This window comes from Martes martes, assembly GCF_963455335.1.
Source record: "Martes martes genome assembly, chromosome: 10".
Taxonomy (NCBI): Eukaryota; Metazoa; Chordata; class Mammalia; order Carnivora; family Mustelidae; genus Martes; species Martes martes.
In genome coordinates, this window is record NC_137898.1 from 59,601,115 (window position 1) to 59,618,662 (window position 17,548).

Here is a 17,548-nt window from a genome sequence, read left to right on the forward strand (position 1 = left end):
TATGTGGAATGATGGCTTAATATTCCCTAGTATCTATAATAAATCAATTTACAAAGACAATTTTAATCAGAGAGCATTTCCCTGTCAGTTACCATATTCTGTGGAAAATTTATAGGCACTTAAAATGCCAAAGGCATTACTCAGTCTTAGGGAAAAGAAAAGGATCATTACTTGTTTTAATCTCCTATTTAAAATTTCTTGTTGGAGAGAAATTAAAGTGCAATTTGTTAGCAATAAAGTCAGTCACAGAATCCAGATAGGATTCAAATGAAAATGATTACTAGAAAACTGCACATTATTATGTTCTCTCTGCCTTCCTCTATAGAGAGGATGGCTGGAAGCGGAAAGCAGAGAAAAGTTGGCTAGCAGAAGCTTTTAATAGCCTCAACAGAAAGCCTTGGAGGATCTGAAAAATTTTGGCAAGAGGCTTAAATGCAAATTATTTTATTTTTGAGAAACCTGAGATAAAGTTAAATTCTTCCAACCATAATTATGGTGTGACTTAGGGATATCAGGATACTAAGAGAGCCTGGGAGAAGATTCATAATTAGATCTAAAGGAAAATTTCCAGGCCAAAAAAATCTGGCACAGTGGAAATAAAGAAAGTTGGTACAAACATCAAAGCAAATATTTCTGACCTAGCTGGTATATGATAAGGTTTACCATGACAAAACTCATTTTTACATGCTAGTATAGAAAACAAGCACAAGACAAGAACATGCATGCAGCTAGGCTAAAGGTTGAAAGATTAGAAATGCATAATTCCCCCCCACTCACTTGTGATATCATAAACAACAACTGCCACAGTGGAGTCACGAATGTAGCTAGGAATCAAGCTCCTGAACCGCTCTTGACCTGCTGTGTCCCATAATTGCAATCGTACCTAACAACAAAATCAGTCAAACAAGCAAGAAAAATAAGAAAGGTCAACCCGTTGCAAAATACCTACTTGTGATATCGTAAACTACTACGGCTGCAGCAGAATCACGGATGTAACTGGGAATGAGGCTACGGAAACGTTCCTGACCCGCAGTATCCCACAGCTGCAGCCTGATCTGTGGGATGGGAAAAAATAAATAAAAAAAAAAAAAACCAAACTCATACTAAAAAGAAAAAAGAAATAATGTTTTTAAAAGGGGGAAGGTGGGAAGAAGGTAAAAAGCAGACTCATGCAAAAGGTTGTAGGGACGTGAGGAATGAAAATAACACAAAATTCCTTTTTCAAAAGGGAGTAGTATTAAAAATTTGCTTGCTCTGAAGATACGTGACTTAAATACGGCAATGTGAAAGATTTCACAGAATCAGAAATACACCTTTTTTTAAACTCCCTATAATGTCTCTTTGAATCTTATGCCTTCCAGATAGCAAAAAGTAGACTGTTGATGTTCAAATAGTGAGCATAAAACGGAAAAACGAAGGTAAATGCCAATGAGCAGCCCTGGCTATCAGAGTAAAGGAATGAATGCCTCCCTGAAAGCCTCTCTGAAGCTAGAATGTGTCTCTTTTCTATTGGATCCAGAACACTTTGAAATTGGGTCTCTGACTACTGTGCTAATGTTTCTCCTATATGTTTCTTCCCAGAACATTGTATATAACCTGAGAAAACAGAGAAGTATCTTTTTGCAACTCTCTATAAAAATTTCTTTGCATTCTTACTTTATCATATCTACATTTGAGGAAGAAAAGCCTGAAAACAAGCATTCAGTTATTTTACCATTATAAACAATTTCTAAGCTTTGAAAATTTAAGAAATTACATGCTATATATTAAACCATAAAAGAGAATATCCAAAAGAAAAACTTTCACACACTAATAGGAAATAGCATTAGAGATACAATAATGTTTTTTGGGCCTAAGTCCCAAAATATTACATTTAAGATAGTCACTATTTAGTTGATAGGAATCTCTTCCAGGGACAGTGGGCTAGAGTACAGAATTTATACTATTGCGTAAAGGGAGCATTCCAAAAGACAGGTGTCTAAATCCAACAAATAAATACACATTACCTCTATCTATTCACTATCACTTCAGTATACATCACATTCTGACAAATAAAATTCTGAAATTCACAAATTATGTCATAATCAAATGAAATACTTCTGAATGCCTCAAGAGCAGCACTCAAAAAGTCTTTAGCAGCTCTAATGTCTTTATGAAAATACACTTTTCATTATCACAAAGCTGCTTATCATTTTTCCAAATCAGAATGACAAATTTTATTTATTTTATTTAGCAGGCCTAGGGCATTCAGTATTTTCCAAACAACTTGACTTTCTCTCCTCTTTGGATTTCACTTGCTAGGTCAAAATGCTAAGTACTACCATTCCATTAATAATAGTTTTTCTCAAAGCCTGTAAACTAACTCTCTCAACTTTGCTAAGAACTTCTTATAGTGATAATCATCGATTATAGCTTTGATTATCGTTTTGTACCCTGGAGTGTTGCAGAAAATTGCACACTGAAAGCATTACTCACTGTTCGATCCTCCAAGTACATTGTTTTTGATAAAAAGTCAATACCAATTGTTGCCTGTAAAACAGAATAAAACAAAGAAGTTAAAAACTAAAATAAAAATTAAAATAGTTTAGGGGGTGCCTGGGTGGCTCAGTCAGTTAAGTGTCTGCCTTTGGTTCAGGTCACGATCCCATTGGATGGAGCCCTGTGTGGGACACCCTGCTGAGTCTGCTTCTCCCTAAACCCCTCCCCCCACTCATGTGTTCTCTCTCAAATAAATAAATAAAATTTTAAAAAATAATAATAGTTTAATGGCAGTTTAGGGTTCAAAGGGTAATTATTATTGTAGGAGAAATAATGAATAAACACGTCATAGCCAAGTACAAATGAATAAAATTTTCAGTGATAATGGTTCCTATCAACTAAGCACATGTGCTGAAGAATTCTTTTAGGCCTTTTACACCATCATCGCTAATCTTCACACATCTCTGCAAAGCAGCTACTGCTATCCGTATTTTTTATCATTCTAACAATACTGGAAGTTAGAAGTTAGAAAACTTGTCTAGGGGAACAAAGCTTCTGCTGTGGAGTTGGGAATAAAAGTCCAGCTCTTTCCAATATATAATGATTATTATATATCTATATTTATTATTATTTTATATTTTATGTTATTATAGTTTATATATTATTTATTATATATATTTAAGTTGTGATAAAGTTGTGATAAAATGAAATTAACCATCTTAACCGTTTTTTAAAAATGCTATTTTTAGATTTTGACAGAGACACACCAAGAGAGGGAACACAAGCAGAGGGAGTGGGAGAGGGAGAAGCAGGCTTCCCACCAAGCAGGGAGCCCAATGCAGGGCTTGATGCCAGACCCCGGGATCATAACCTGAGCTGACGGCAGATGCCCAACGACTGAGCCACCCAGGTGTCCCTAAAATGCTATTTTTTGAGAGTAGTTTTAGGTTCATAGCAAAACTAAAAGGTGCAGAGAATTCCCATATACTCCTTTACCCCCACATATGCATAACACTCCCTATCGTCAACATCCCCAGACAAAGTGGTACATTTGTTACAGCTGATGAACCTATTCTGACACTGATATATTTTTTCAGATAGATTTTATTTTTAAATTGTGGTAAAACATTTATCATAAAATATGATATTCTGAGGCACTGTGTGGCTCTGTTGGTTAGGTGGCTGACTTCAGCTCAGGTCATGATCCCAGGGTCCTAGGATCGAGCCCCGCATTGGGCTCCCTGCTTTGCGGGGTTTCTGCTTCTCTCTCTCTCTTTACCCTTCCCCCAGCTCATGTGTGTTCGCTCTCTCTCTCTCAAATAAATTCTTTTAAAATAAAATGAAACATAACCATGTTAAATGTACAATTCAATGGCACTGATTATATCCATGATGATGTATAACTGTCAATATTATTTTTAAAGCTTTTTTATGACTTCAAACAAAAACTGTACCCAATAAGCAATATAAATAAAATCTTAAAAAAAAAAACTGTACCCAATAAGCAATAATTTATCACAATGTATGGATATCCCACAATTTCTTTTTCCATTCATCAATTAATGGACATTTAGGTTGTGTCCACCTTTTGGCTGCTGTGAGTTCCTATATTCAGTTCTTCAGTATATACTGAACAGTGGAATTGCTAGGCCATATGATAATTCTATTTAAACTGTGAGAAAATGTCACACTGGCTTCCACAGCAGCTGTACCACTTTTAAGTTTCCAAAAGCAATGCATGAAGGTTCCAATTTTTCCACATTCTTGCCAGAATTTGATTTTTTTTGTAATACTCATCTTTAGCAGGTAGGAAATGGAATCTCTTTGTGATTCTGATTTGCAGTTCTCTAATGACTAATAATGTTAAGCATCTTTTCATGTGCTAACTGGCCATTTGTACAACCTCTCTGAAGAACTATTCAAGTCCTATGCATTTTTATTTTTTTATTTTTTTTTAGATTTTTTTATTCATTTATTTGACAGACAGAGATCACAAGTAGGCAGAGCTGCAGGCAGAGAGAGGGGAAGGGAAGCAGGCTCCCCGCTGAGCAGAGAGCCCGATGCCGGGCTCGATCCCAGGACCCTGAGATCATGACCTGAGCCGAAGGCAGAGGCCTAACCCACTGAGCCACCCAGGCGCCCCAAGTCCTATGCATTTCTAAACCGAGTTTGTCATTTTATTATTGATATGCAGTTCTTTATAGATCCTAGATATTAACCCTACTCCTGTATGTAATTTTCAAGTATTTCCTCCCACTCTGTAGGTTGAGCCTGGTGCTTTTATTGAAAATCCCTTGTACGGCATCAGCATGGCTTGGTCTGTTGAATGTCCGACTCTTGATTTTTGCTTGGATCATAATCTCAGGGTCCTGGGATCTAGCCCCACATTGTGCTTCACACTCAATGGGGAGTCTGCTTGAGTTTCTCTTTCTCCCTGTGTCCCTCCCATGCTTTGTGCACAAGTTCAGGCTCACACACTCTCTAAAATAAATAAAATCTTTTTTTTTTTTTTAGATTTTATTTATTTATTTGACAGACAGAAATCACAAGTAGGCAGAGAGGCAGGCAGAGAGAGAGGAGGAAGCAGGCTCCTAGTGGAGCAGAGAGCCCGATGTGGGGCTCGATCCCAGGACCCTGGGATCATGACCTGAGCTGTATGCAGAGGCCTTAACCCACTGAGCCACCCAGGCACCCCTAAAATAAATGAATCCTTAAAAAAATTTTTTTAAAAAGAAATTGTCAATAGGTATGTGGATTTACTTATGAACTCCCAATTCTATTCCATTGGTCTATGTGACTATCATTGCTCTGATTACTGTAGCTTTGTAATAAATTCTGAAATCTGGAGTATGAGTCCTACCTTTTTTTTTTTTTTTTAAAGATTTTATTTATTTATCTGTCAGAGAGAGAGCAAGCATGAGCAGGGGCGGAGGTGTGGGAGGAGCACGCTCACCGCTAAACAGGGAGCCCAATGCATGGCTCAATTCCAGGACCCTGGGTTCATGACCTGAACTGAAGGCAGAAACTGACTGAGCCACCCAAGAGCCCTACTTTTCTTTTTCAAGATTGTTTTGGCTTTTGGAATTTAGAATCGGCTATTTCTACACAAATGGCAGTAGAAATCTGATAGGGACTGCATTAAATCCATAGATTACTTTCAGTAGTTAGTATCGACATCTTAACAATATTAATTCTTCTAATCCCTTTGCCTAGGATGTCTCTGCATTTATTTAGGTCTTTAATTTTTTTTTAGTGTTTTGTAGATTTCATTTATACACAGACTTTTATTAAGAAAGCAAGCAAGGGGAGCGCCTGGGTGGCTCAGTGGGTTAAAGCTTCTGCCTCCGGTGTGGGATCAAGCCCCCCACCCCAATCCGGTTCTCTGCTCAGCAGGGAGTCTGCTTCCTCCTCTCTCTCCCTGCCTCTCTGCCTACTTGTGATCTCTGTCTGTCAAATAAATAAAATCTTAAGAAAAAAAAAAAAAAAAGCAAGCAAGCAAGCAAGCAAGCAAGCAAGGGGTGCCTGAGTAGCTCAGATGGTTAAACATCTGCCTTTGGCTCAGGTCATGATTCCAAGGTCCTGGGATCAAGACCCACATTGGGTTCCCTGCTCAGTGGGGAGTCTGCTTCCCACTCTTCCTCTACTGCTCCCCCACTGCTTGTGTTCTCTGTCAAATAAAAATCTAAAGAAAGAAAGAAAGAAACCAAGCAACCTAGCTTTCCCCTTTATCCTAAACTATGTGACTATTTCAATTACATTTCTATATATAGGGCTTAAATACACATAACCTAGGTACGAATTCCATCTTACAACATCCAGTCTGAAAATGTATATCCCGTTCTGCTATAGGCTGGGATAATGGGTTCATAAACTTGAATTACTGTGCAAAAGAATCTAACTGACAAACCTGTGGAAAGCACAGGAATAGTATAGGACTACATTTAACAAATCTCACCCATAGAACCTCATTTAATCAGTCAAGGTGACAGAAGCAGCTAATTTTCTACACAAATATCCATCGTTCCGTTTCTTACTAAAACAATCATTGATTTAAATCCATACTTTCCCAGTAAAAAGACTACATTTTCCAACCTTCTTTGAGCTTTAAATAAATGGGGTTGACTCAGTTGAGAGGTGCACTCCTGGTTTTTCTCCTTTCCTTTTTCTTGCCTGGATGTGGGACACCATGCACAGAACTCCAAGAACGATTCAATAACATGAGGCAACCTCCATATGGAAATCATGTATTATATCTGGTTAAACAGTCAGAATTCCCAGATGACTATGGACTATCTGAACTACTCTACTTACAGACTTCTTTTATATGGAAAAAAAACATTCTCAAGTCACTAACTAATGTTATCTTGTGCTTGTTTTAAACAGCCCAAAATAATTTTTAATAGCTACAAACAGAAATATGTCTTGTCAGATCTCACAGCCAACACATATAAATGTTTTCAAAATTAGTACAAGATAAAATTTTATGTATAATAATCCCTTCCCTTCCACTGCACTATCCTAGTTTTGGAACATAATTTATACACCAAACTCATAAAGATTAAAATTAACCTGAAGGGGTGCCTGGGTGACTTAGTGGGTTAAAGCCTCTGCTTTCGTCTCAGGTCATGATCCCAGGGTCCTGGGATCGAGCCCCACATCAGGTTCTCTGCTCGGCAGCGAGCCTGCTCCCCCCGCCTCCCCGCCTGCCTCTCTGCCTTCTTGTGATCTCTGTCAAATAAATAATTAAAATCTTTAAAAAATAAAAAAAAATTAAAAATTTTTAAAAAATAAAATTAATCTGAAAAACATAGCCTGATTCTGCTCTTCTTTTCAGTTAATTTTATTCCAAGCAGAACTACTAAAGCAAAAAGTTAATTACCCCAAAAAATTAAGCCAACAGCAGGAAAAATAGAAAGAATGGATGCAAAACTAAACATTATCAGCTATTTCAGCATCTTGAATGTTACTGATGTGGAACTAATTCAAATCTTCATAAAAGACGGATGACACATTAGTGCTGCCTCTTGCTGATCTTCTTTATAGAAATGCAGAAGACAATTAATTGTATAAGAAACCAGAGGTTAGAGAAAATTCTCCCACATAATTTACAGCTTCACATCATTTTAAGTGTTGATTAATTCATTATGTTGGGAAAGTCTACTTTGTTAAAAAAAAAAAAAAAAGAAAGAAAGAAAGAAAGAAAAGAATTAAACTGAGTACTTTTACTGTGGGAGCACACAATTGAAGGTTGAACAATGGCTTGCCCAAATATATCAGCATCAAGTCCTGAGATGGTTTCCCTGCTCAGCAGGGAGTCTGCAACTCCCTCTTCTTTTGCCCCACCCCTCCGCTGGTGCTCTCTCTCTGTCTCAAATAAATAAATAAAATCTTAAAAAATAAAAAAATAAATGTTTCAATGTTTTAAACTATGCCACAAAAGGGGCACCTGGGTGGCTTAGTGGTTTAAAGCCTCTGCCTTCGGCTCAGGTCATGATCCCAGGGTCCTGGGATCAAGCCCCCATCAGGCTCTCTGCTTAGCAAGGAGCCTGCTTCCTCCTCCCTCCCTCCCTCCCTCCCTCTCTCTCTCTCTCTCTCTCTCTCTCTCTCTCTCGGCCTGCCTCTCTGCCTACTTGCGATCTCTGTCTGTCAAATAAATAAATAAAATTAAAAAAAACAAAAAACAAAAAAAAACCTTTAAACTACGCCACAATGAATTTATGTTTGGGTTTTGTTTTTTTTTCCATTTAAGACAGGAAATACTTTATTCAGTTTTTTTTTTTTTAATTTATTTATTTGACAGAGAGAGACAGCAATTGAGAGCGAGGGAGCGAGAGCAAGCAGGTGCATGTGAGCACATAAGCATGAAGAAAGGGAGAAGCAGGCTTCCCGCTGAGCAAGGAGCCTGATACAGGACTCCCTCCCGAGACCCCGGGGTCATGACGTGAGCCAAAGGTAGACACTTAACCAACTGAGCCACCCAGGCACCCCTGGGAATACTTGATTCAAACCCATCAGAGAAATGGACATCTTGGGTCTGTAACAAAGCATTGTGTTTTAAAGCACAGGTCAGTAATTGTATATGAAGAATATACATTGCTACATATGAATTAACTGATCAGAGCTCAACTTTTCAACATACAAAACAGAAAAAGCGGGCGCCTGGGTGGCTCAGTGGGTTAAGCCTCTACCTTCAGCTCAGGTCATGATCTCAGGGTCCTGGGACTGAGGCCTGCATCAGGCTCTCTCCTCCGCGGGGTGCCTGCTTCCCCCTCTCTCTGCCTACTTGTGATCTCTCTGTGTCAAATAAATAAAATCTTTTAAAAAATAAATAAATAAGGGTGCCTGCGTGGCTCATTGGGTTAAAGCCTCTGCCTTTGGCTCAGGTCATGATCCCAGGGTCCTGGGATCGAGCCCTGCATCGGGCTCTCTGCTCAGCGGGGAGCCTGCTTCCCCCCCACCCCCCGCCTGCCTCTCTGCCTACTTGTACTCTCTCTCTCTCTCTCTGTGTCAAATAAATAAACAAAATCTTTTAAAAAAAGAAATAAAATAAAAAATAAATAAATAAATAAAACAGAATAGGCTTCCCTGCAAAAGCACCACCTTTGTGACATTTTTAACTTTAGTACTCCTCTCCTTCAAGCTCTCCATCAACTAAATCCACACCAACCTCCTCATAATCCTTTTGAAGGGTAGCCACATCCTCACAGGCCTCAGAAAACTGTCCTTCCTCCATGCCCTTACCCACGTACCAGTGAACAAAGGCATGGTTGGCATATGTCGGGTCTAACTTGGGGTGCAGGCAAGCCCAAGACTCAGAAATGTCTCTGATGTTGCTTACCATGCACACAGCTCACTGTACTTTGGGCAGGTCTCCACCAAGTACCACAGTGGGAGGCTGGTAATTAATGCCCACTCTGAAACCAGTGGGGCATCAGTCCATAAACTGGATGGTACACCTAGGTCTTCTTGATGGTGGCAATGGCAGCACTGATATCTTTGGGAACCATGTCGCCACTGTACAACATGTAGCAAGTCATGTATTTATCATGGCAAGGATCACATTTAACCATCTGATTGGCTGGTTCAAAGCATACAGTAGTGATCTCTGCTATAGAAAGCTGTTCATGGTAGGATTTCTCAGCAGAGATGACAGGATCATTATGTGGCCAGAGAGAAGCAGATGCAGGGATAGGGCACCACATTAATCTGGAATTCTGTCAGTTCAATATTCAGGACTCCATCAAATCTGAGGAAAGCAGTGATGAAGGACACAACTTGACCTATAAGGACGCAACTTGACCTATCAACCTATTTAAGTTAGTGTAGGTTGGGCATTCAATATTGAGGTTTCTATGACAGATATCACAGATAGCTTTAATGTCTACCATGAAGGTGAATTTATGTTTACTGTCGATCTGTAATAGCTTTTGGAATAAGAAATCTCCTAAATTCCAAGTAATCTCAAAAGTTAGTCTGAGCAATATAATCTTTCTCAAATAGAAGAATGAGTTTAAAACAAACAAAAAACAGGAAAAAGAATGAATCTAACTGTGGGAATCTTTCTTCAGCTTATTTATATTAGGCTGAACCATATAAAACTAACAATATCCTATCATTTTTCAATTATAAAAATAGCAACATAATATGCTTCAAGCTCATATACTCTAAACTGTTAGGAAAATCTGTGGGTTTATAACTGGAAAAAGAAGATTAGTGAAAAACAAGAGCAACTGTAAGAGACTCAATTCTAGACTCTAGTTAGAAAGAATAGTTTTTTGTTTCACTCTGGAATACTGTCTAAATTCTGGACAGTTAAAGACTCTTTAGGCCAACCAGTTTCCTCCTTTTTTAAATGAAATTAATTCAGGGAAAGGAATCATACCTAGAACAAGAATTATTAACAACATAATATTTATCATTTTTGTGAATTAAAACTTCACATAAACTAAGTTTGATATATATATTACATATGGCTCATATAAGCCCAATAATAAATTTCTAGCAAAGAGACTAGCTCCTTATCTTTCTATTGTGTGTGTGGTGGGGGTGGGAATAGAGAATCTTCAAATGATTCACCGAAGAACTCTTCACCTGAAAACTAAGTTGGCAGCTAACCACATAAAGGTCAATTCTTCATATTCAAAGATAATACTTAACCATACTATCAAGCTGATTTCTCTAAATAAGGATCTAGGGTACTATACCATCTAAATTTTCTTGTTAGAGCTAAATTAAAAGAACATCTAGGACTGTATCTACTTGTTATAAAAACTTAACTCACATTGTTAATTAGCAAATCCAATGAATGCCAAAGTATAATGATACTTTAGCTTTATTAGCAACAATTTTCCCACAATCACAATCTTTCCTTATCTGTCAAATTCTATCAATATCACTACCCTTATGTCAAAATCACTAGCCTTTATATGTCTGACTGAACAGCAGCAAGAAAGAACACGTATGTACTTTCAGGTATGCCCGAAAGATCTTAATTTCACTCTCAACATGGGTATAACAAAATCCTTTAGAAACACCCAGAGAACCCTAAAAAGACTCCAGCTAATAAGTCTTTTAGCCTAAGACTCTGACCCTAGTTCAGATTTTTTAGCTCATGGTAGTGGTTCTACTCCCAAAGATCTGAGCTTACACTTTTCAGGAATTTTCCACATGTGGCTCAAAGACATCAATCCTTCTGTTAAATCTCTGAAATTGGCATTTGTAGCTCTTCTGATGAGAAGAGACAGAGCACTGCTCAGAATCAAGACACCATACACAAGAGAAGGTCCTCTAGGTGAAGCCTCTAGGCCGTAGAGTTGCAGAGACCTAGAAAATCTGGGATATTTGACCTAAAGGAGTCCAGAAGAAACTGAAGCATTCTTACTGACTGAACTCTTTTTCATTTCTTTTTTTTTCCTCCCTCTTTTTCATTTCTAAATCTACTTTTTTCATGTCATCAGGTGGTTAAACTATTTCTGAAATATTCTTAAGAATGATAATAAAATATATACAGTATATACTAATTAGCTTTTTAAGAAGTAACTTTCCTAAAATGTCAGATTTATATATATCAGTCATTTCTGTTCTATGATCTTTATGGTTTTTAGTAGAAGGTTTAATTAAGACAAATTCCTTTTGGGATGATAAGAAGGTCCCTAATTTTGATGGTGGTGGTAGTTTCTCAGGTGTACACATCTATCAAAACTTGTCAAAATTAGTAATTCTTTACTATTATGTGATTTTAAGAGTCCTGTGTGTGTTGGATAAAAAGTTCTTTGTCATGTGTCTTTTGCTTGTTTTAGGTTTAGTTTAATTTTCTAGTTTCTTAAGGTAGAAGGTTAAATTATTGATTTAATGTATTTCTTCTTTTCCCTATAGCACTGCTTTAGCTGTATCCTATAAATTTTGGTATGTTGTGGGGTTTGTTTTTTTTTTTTTTCATTCCATTTGTCTCAAAGTATTTCCTAAATTTCTGTGAGTTTTTTTTTTCCTTGACTCACTGATTATTTGGGAATGTGCTGTTTAATTTCCACATTTTTGTGAAAATCCCAAATCTCCTTCTGTTAATGATTTCTAATTACATCATTCATTTATTCTTGACTTTAAGTATGGATCAAAAGGTCGCAGAATCCTAGGCTTGAACCACATAAGAGAATATCTACAATCACTCCTACTTCAATCCCAGATGGTAATCAGTGATTATTTTTCAATGGACTTTGGGAGAGGAAATAAAGAAATCAAGTGCAAAGATTGAGGACTATGAGCAAAATCAGCTATACGTGGTATTTATACAGCATTTTACAGATTACAGAAAGTGCTTTTATGTAAATAAACAGATTTTTAAAAAGATCTTAAATACTTCTAACACAAAACAGAGACAACTACTAAATTACCAAAAATAAAATACCTGATAGGTGTTGTCAAAACTGTCATACATGAATCTGGTGATCAAGGATGTCTTTCCAACTGAAACGAAAAGGAGAAAAGATTCACTCAGATAACATATTACACTGGGTTCTCAAGTGATTCTTCTACAGAGAACAATTAAAGTCACTGGGAAATATCTGCAATGGTTCTACTAATAATAATTTAAAAACATATAGCCCCTAGCTTGTTGAAACGCCTTTCTTTAATAAGAGATAACAATCACTCAAATTAAGAGCATAGGTTAAAGAGAGTTTTATTTAATAAAAGAGCTGAGGAAAATGAAAAGATGGAGGGAAATAATCAATTATGTTGACATCTCTAATTCACAAAAGACCAAGCAGATACTACTTGGGCCCTAACAAAAAGAACTAGGATTGGACTTGAGAAAAAGCCTCTTTACATAGCAACAGTTGAACTATTAATTTATTAGTAAACAGTACATATAGTTTTCACTTTTTAAAGAAATGCTCACCATCTTTTTCACATAAAAGAGTAAAATGAGGGGGGGGTGCGCCTGGGTGGCTCAGTAGATTAAAGCCTCTGCCTTCGGCTCAGGTCATGATCCCAGGGTCCTGAGATCGAGCCCCACATCGGGCTCTCTGCTCGGCAGGAAGCCTGGTTCCCCCTCTCTCTCTGCCTGCCTCTCTCCCTACTTGTGATCTCTGTCAAATAAATAAAATCTAAAAAAAAAAAAAAAGAGTAAAATGTATATATTGCATTTTACTGGTGGTACAGAAAATGACAGGAAGTGAAAATTATGTATATCATACCACCCATATATAATTAATGTTGGTATATGTTTTCTGAAAAAAAATTTTTTTAAGATTTTTATTTATTTATTTATTTATTTGACAGAGAGAGAAATCACAAGTAGGCAGAGAGGCAGGCAGAGAGAGAGGAGGAAGCAGGCTCCCCGCTGAGCAGAGAGCCCAATGTGGGGCTCGATCCCAGGACCCTGAAATCATGACCCGAGCTGAAGGCAGAGGCTTTAACCCACTGAGCCACCCAGGCGCCCTGTTTTCTGAAATTTTTTGATACATAAAAATATGTACTTAAAAGTAAAATTCTAGAACCATTCACAGGAAAGCCAGGAAAAATATACATACTACTATTTTCAACAATGACTGGATCTGTAAAAAGTATGTGTAAAAATCTGAGGAGATAAAAGGCAATATGCATTTCACAGAGGGGGAAATAGTGGTGGATAAAAGGAACTATATAAAATACACAATAAAGAAATATAAAATAGCTTGTTAAAATTTTTATTCAAAAGATTAAAAATTATTAAGCATTTTACTTTAAAAGATCGTAATCTCTACACCCAATATGGGGCTTAAACTCACAACCCCAAGATCAAGAGTTGCATGCAAGATCAAGAGTTGCATGCTCTACTGACTGAGCCAGCCAGCTACCCCTAAGCATTTTTAAATATGATTCAATATGGAGTCCTGGTAAATATACTGCTCTTGTTAACCTCAAACCTCCTGTAAAATAGTATGCCAACTTATAATGATTTGCTATATGTTGTTTTTCCTAAAAGATTATAAGCTCCAGGGGCACCTGGGTGGCATAGTCATTTAGTGTCTAACTCTTGGTTTCAGTTCAGGTCATCATCTCAGGCTCCTGGGATCAAGTCCAGAGTCAGGCTCCCTGCTCAGAGGGGAGTCTGCCTCTCTCTTTTCCCTCTGCCCCTACCCCTGCTCATCTCGCTCTCTCTCTCTCAAATAAACAAAATCTCTTAAGAAACAAAATTTAAAATTTACATACATGTTTAAAGTAAAAATGATAACATTATAATTTACAACATAGAGAATGTAATATATGACAACTGTAACACAAAAGACAGGGACATAAATACAGTTACACTGTTGTAAGGTATCTATAGTTCATGTGAATAGTACAGTACAGTCTGTGAGAGGCTGATGATGCATATCACAAGCCCTGGCAAAATCACTAAAAATATATGCAAAAAGAAATAGACAACAAGTTAACAGAGGAATCAAAATGGAACAGTAAAATAATTACAAAAATCAAATGAGACAAACCCAAATCCAGCCCTATCAATTTATATAATATATGAATAGTAGGTTTAAAAACTCCAACTAAGGGATGCCTGGGCGGCTAGGTTAAGAGACTGCCTTCAGCTCAGATAGTGATCCCACGGTCCTGAGCCCCACATCTGGCTCCTTGCTCAGCGGGGAGCCTGCTTCTCCCCCTCCCTCTCCTGGTTATTCTGTCTGCTTGTGCTTCTCTTTCTGTATTAAAAAAAAAATCTTAAAAAAAAAATAAAAATTCCAATTAAAAGGCAAGATTTTCAGAATAAGAAAATAAGAAGATATGATAAGACACAAATATTTGCTTTCTGAGAGAGACACACTTTAAATACAAAGAAACAAAAAAGTTTAAAACAGAAGGGCATAAAAATCTCCCAACAAAGAAAACTCTAATTAATCATTTAAGGGGGAGCACCTGGGTGGCTCACTGGGTTAAAGTCTCTGCCTCCGGCTCGGGTCATGATCCTAGGGTCCTGGGATCCAGCCCCGAATCAGGCTCTCTGCTCAGCAGGGAGCCTGCTTGCCCCTCCTTCCCTTTCTGCCTACCTTTCTGCCTACTGTGATCTCTGTCAAATAAATAAAAAAAATATTTTTTTAAATCATTTAAGGGATTAGGACCGATCTTACATAAACTCTTTTTTAAAAAAAAGAGAACAAGAACACTTTCGAATCATGACATGGGATGAGCAGAACCCTAATAACATTACAAAAAAAAAATCAAAATTATGGATCAGTACCTCTCATCAACACAGACTCAAAATTCCTTAACGAAATATTAGCAAATCAAATCCACATATAAAAGAGTATTTATTTATTTTAGAGAGAGACTGTGTACAAGAGTGGGGGTGGGGGTGGGGGGGAGAGACAGTCTTAAGAAAACTGTGCACAGCACAGCCCACAGCGGAGCTTGATCTCACCACCCTGAGATCACAACCTGAGCCACAATCAAGAGTCGAGGCTTAACCAACTGCACCACCCAGGTGCTCCCAAATCCATATGTATATACAAAGATACCTCATAAGTAGGGATTATCCCAGGAATAAAAGGCTAATAAATCATACAAAATCATTTAATGTAATCCAAATGTTAACAGAATAAAAAAGAAAATCCTAAAGTTCACCTCAATATACTCAGATGAAGTATGTGACAAAACTCACCAGATTCAGGTGAACCATGAGAGACCATGGACTCTGAAAAACCACCTGAGCGTTTTGAAGGGGCGGGGGATGGGAGGTTGGGGGAACCAGGTGGTGGGTCTTAGAGAGGGCACGGATTTCATGGAGCACCGGGTGTGGTGCAAAAACAATGAATACTGTTACACTGAAAAGAAATTAAAAAATTAAAAAAAAAAAAAACTCACCAGATTCATGATGAAAACTCAAAGCAAACTAGCAAACCAGAAAGAAGATGGCAACAATCAGATAAAGAGCATTTACAAAGAAATTTATAGTTAACATCATATATAATGCTAAACTCTAAATGGTTTCCTCCAAAGAAAGAAAGCAAGGATGTCCAATCCACCACTTCTATTCAGCATGAGCACTGGTGGTCTTAGCCAGTGCAATAATGGTTAAGAAAAAGAAATAAAAGGCACACAAAATGATATTGTTTTTTTCACTGATGACATGACTAGTCGTGTAAAAGAATCCTAAGACACTAATTTTAAAAATCTACTAAAACTAGAGGCATCTGGGTAGCTCAGCTGGTTAAGTGTCAAGACTCTTGACCTCAGCTCAGGTCTTAATCTCAGGGTTGTTGAGTTCAAGCCCCGCACCGGACTCAACACTGGGGGTGGAGATTATTTAAAAAAAAAAAAAAATCAACTACAACTAGTAAATTTGGCAAGGTCTCAGTACAGAAGTTTGATATACAAAAATCAATTGCATTACTAATACTAGAAGCAAACAGAAAACCAGACATTTCAAACTATACTTGTGGTAACAACAGAAAATATAAAACAACTGGGAATAAATTTAATGAGATGTGTAAAAATTCTACCTTGAAAACAAAACACTGTTGAGGGAATATCAAGAAAATCTAAATAAATATAATAGCATATACTAGTTTAAAAGTAATCTATACTGAGATATCAATTCTCTCCAATTTATAATTTCAACATAATGTCAGTCATAATCCCAACAGCCTCTGAAAAACAGCAAATGACAGGATGGTTCTGAAGTTCATATGAAAATGCAGAGGATCTAGAATAGTTAAAACAATCCTGAAAACAGTGAATAATTTTTAAGATTTTACCATATTCAATCTCAAAATTTACCATGAAACTGCAGTAATCCAAATAGTATGGTATTTGCTTAGAGACAGACAAACAGATCAGTGAAACAGAACAGGATCCAGAAAAAAACAAAAAAAGATTTTCTAGGCTGTTAATAAACATCTCTATCCCTGTGAGACAAATACTTTTTGCCTACCTTATCCCCCAACAAAAGGGCCTGAAAACTGACAATTTTAATTTTCTCACATTAGCACCTCAAGGACATTCTAAGAAAATTAACTATAAATTTTTTAAAAATCTTAAACAGCTTTCCAATATGAAATTAACATTTTGTTTCCAAACCTCTACACTATAATGACACTATTAAAATATCACAAATGCGAGGCACCTGGGTGGCTCAGTGGGTTAAAGTCTCTGCCTTCGGCTCAGGTCATGATCTCAGGGTCCTGGATCAAGCCCAGCAACGGGCTCTCTGCTCAGCAGGGAGCCTGCTTCTTCCTCTCTCTCTGAGGCCTGCCTCTCTGCCTACTTGTGATCTCTGTCAAATAAATAAATAAAAATCTTTAAAAAAAAAAATCACAAATACTTTAGGTAACAAATGCTTTCATCCTAATCCCTAACCTTTCCAAAAATTAAGTAGAGATCTAATTCTTTTCTGCCAATTCTTGTTTAATAGGTAGTTTTTTTTTTTTTTAAGATTTTATTTATTTATTTGACAGACAGAGATCACAAGTAGGCAGAGAGGCAGGCAGAGAGAGAGGAGGAAGCAGGCTCCCTGCTGAGCAGAGAGCCCTACGCGGGGCTCGATCCCAGGACCCTGAGATCATGACCCGAGCCGAAAGCAGAGGCTTTAACCCAC

At 37.4% G+C, this 17,548-nt stretch overlaps 1 protein-coding gene and 1 pseudogene across 3 annotated transcripts in view; both read right to left on the reverse strand.

The window, feature by feature from the left end:
* Nucleotides 1-17,548, reverse strand: part of RAB6A (RAB6A, member RAS oncogene family) — a 95,039-nt gene that overhangs the window by 25,151 nt on the left and 52,340 nt on the right. Inside the window, exons 2-4 of one of the 2 annotated variants that reach the window (XM_080816049.1) lie at nucleotides 12,383-12,441; nucleotides 2,476-2,529; nucleotides 778-883 (exon numbers count right to left, since the gene is read on the reverse strand). In XM_080816049.1, the coding sequence (XP_080672175.1) occupies nucleotides 778-883; nucleotides 2,476-2,529; nucleotides 12,383-12,441 (219 nt within the window). Of the gene's footprint in view, nucleotides 1-777; nucleotides 884-949; nucleotides 1,056-2,475; nucleotides 2,530-12,382; nucleotides 12,442-17,548 lie in introns of both variants that reach the window. The other variant, XM_080816050.1, reaches the window with a different exon arrangement.
* LOC308351892 (tubulin alpha-8 chain-like) lies at nucleotides 9,098-9,866 on the reverse strand (annotated as a pseudogene). Its single transcript has one exon. The product of its transcript is annotated as a tubulin alpha-8 chain-like (transcript).